Source organism: Penaeus monodon, chromosome 23, assembly GCF_015228065.2.
Source record: "Penaeus monodon isolate SGIC_2016 chromosome 23, NSTDA_Pmon_1, whole genome shotgun sequence".
NCBI lineage: Eukaryota > Metazoa > Arthropoda > Malacostraca > Decapoda > Penaeidae > Penaeus > Penaeus monodon.
Window position 1 is genome coordinate 36795559 of NC_051408.1, and position 713 is coordinate 36796271.

At 38.4% G+C, this 713-nt stretch overlaps 1 protein-coding gene across 1 annotated transcript in view; it reads left to right on the forward strand.

Annotated features, from left to right (window-relative positions):
- The window catches only part of LOC119587969 (arrestin homolog), a 3095-nt gene that overhangs the window by 339 nt on the left and 2043 nt on the right, over positions 1–713 (forward strand). Inside the window, exon 2 of the mRNA XM_037936682.1 lies at positions 518–639. Within this exon, the coding sequence (XP_037792610.1) occupies positions 518–639 (122 nt within the window). The remainder of the gene's footprint in view (positions 1–517; positions 640–713) is intronic.

The window sequence follows — 713 nt, forward strand, 5'->3', positions numbered from 1 at the left end:
CACCCATTTCACTTCTATCACTTCCTGCAATTTTTCTTGCTATCTACGAAAAAGGGATTAATATGGTTTCATGAACTTGAATTACGCAGTACAGTTTTGCATTTTCCTTTATGAAATAATACACTTTGAACTTTATTGATGTCCGAGTGTCATTCGTTTCAACTTTATTCGTAAAGCTTACGTGCGAAACAGCTGTATACATTTATCTGTAAGTCTTAATAATCGTAATTATTCGAAAATCAAGTAACTAAAAGGATACTTCGAAATGGACATACGTTTCTTTAATAACAAAAAGTCAGTTACCTTTGTGCAGCGATTATCTAGATGCGTCCCATTTTTCATAAATTTATTCGAAATATATACATATATTTATGGTCAAGTGTATAATAATTGGATACGTAACGGGGAATGTACACTTTTAAATATTTATCCGGTATTCAAAAACCGCAATTCCTTGGGTGGATGTGAGGGAGAGACTGTCTTCACGTATTAACGGTTATCTTCCCTCCTTCTGCAGGTAAGATCACCGTCTACCTAGGTCGCCGCGATTTCGTGGACAACACCACCTCGACCGAACCTGTTGATGGAGTCATAGTCTGCGACAATGACTACCTCCGAGGCCGCAAGGTCTTCGCCTCCGTGAGTACCTTTGCTGCTTTCAAAAGAGCTTGTGAAAATAGCGTTTTGCTAAGTGGGGCTTATGAGTGATGTGT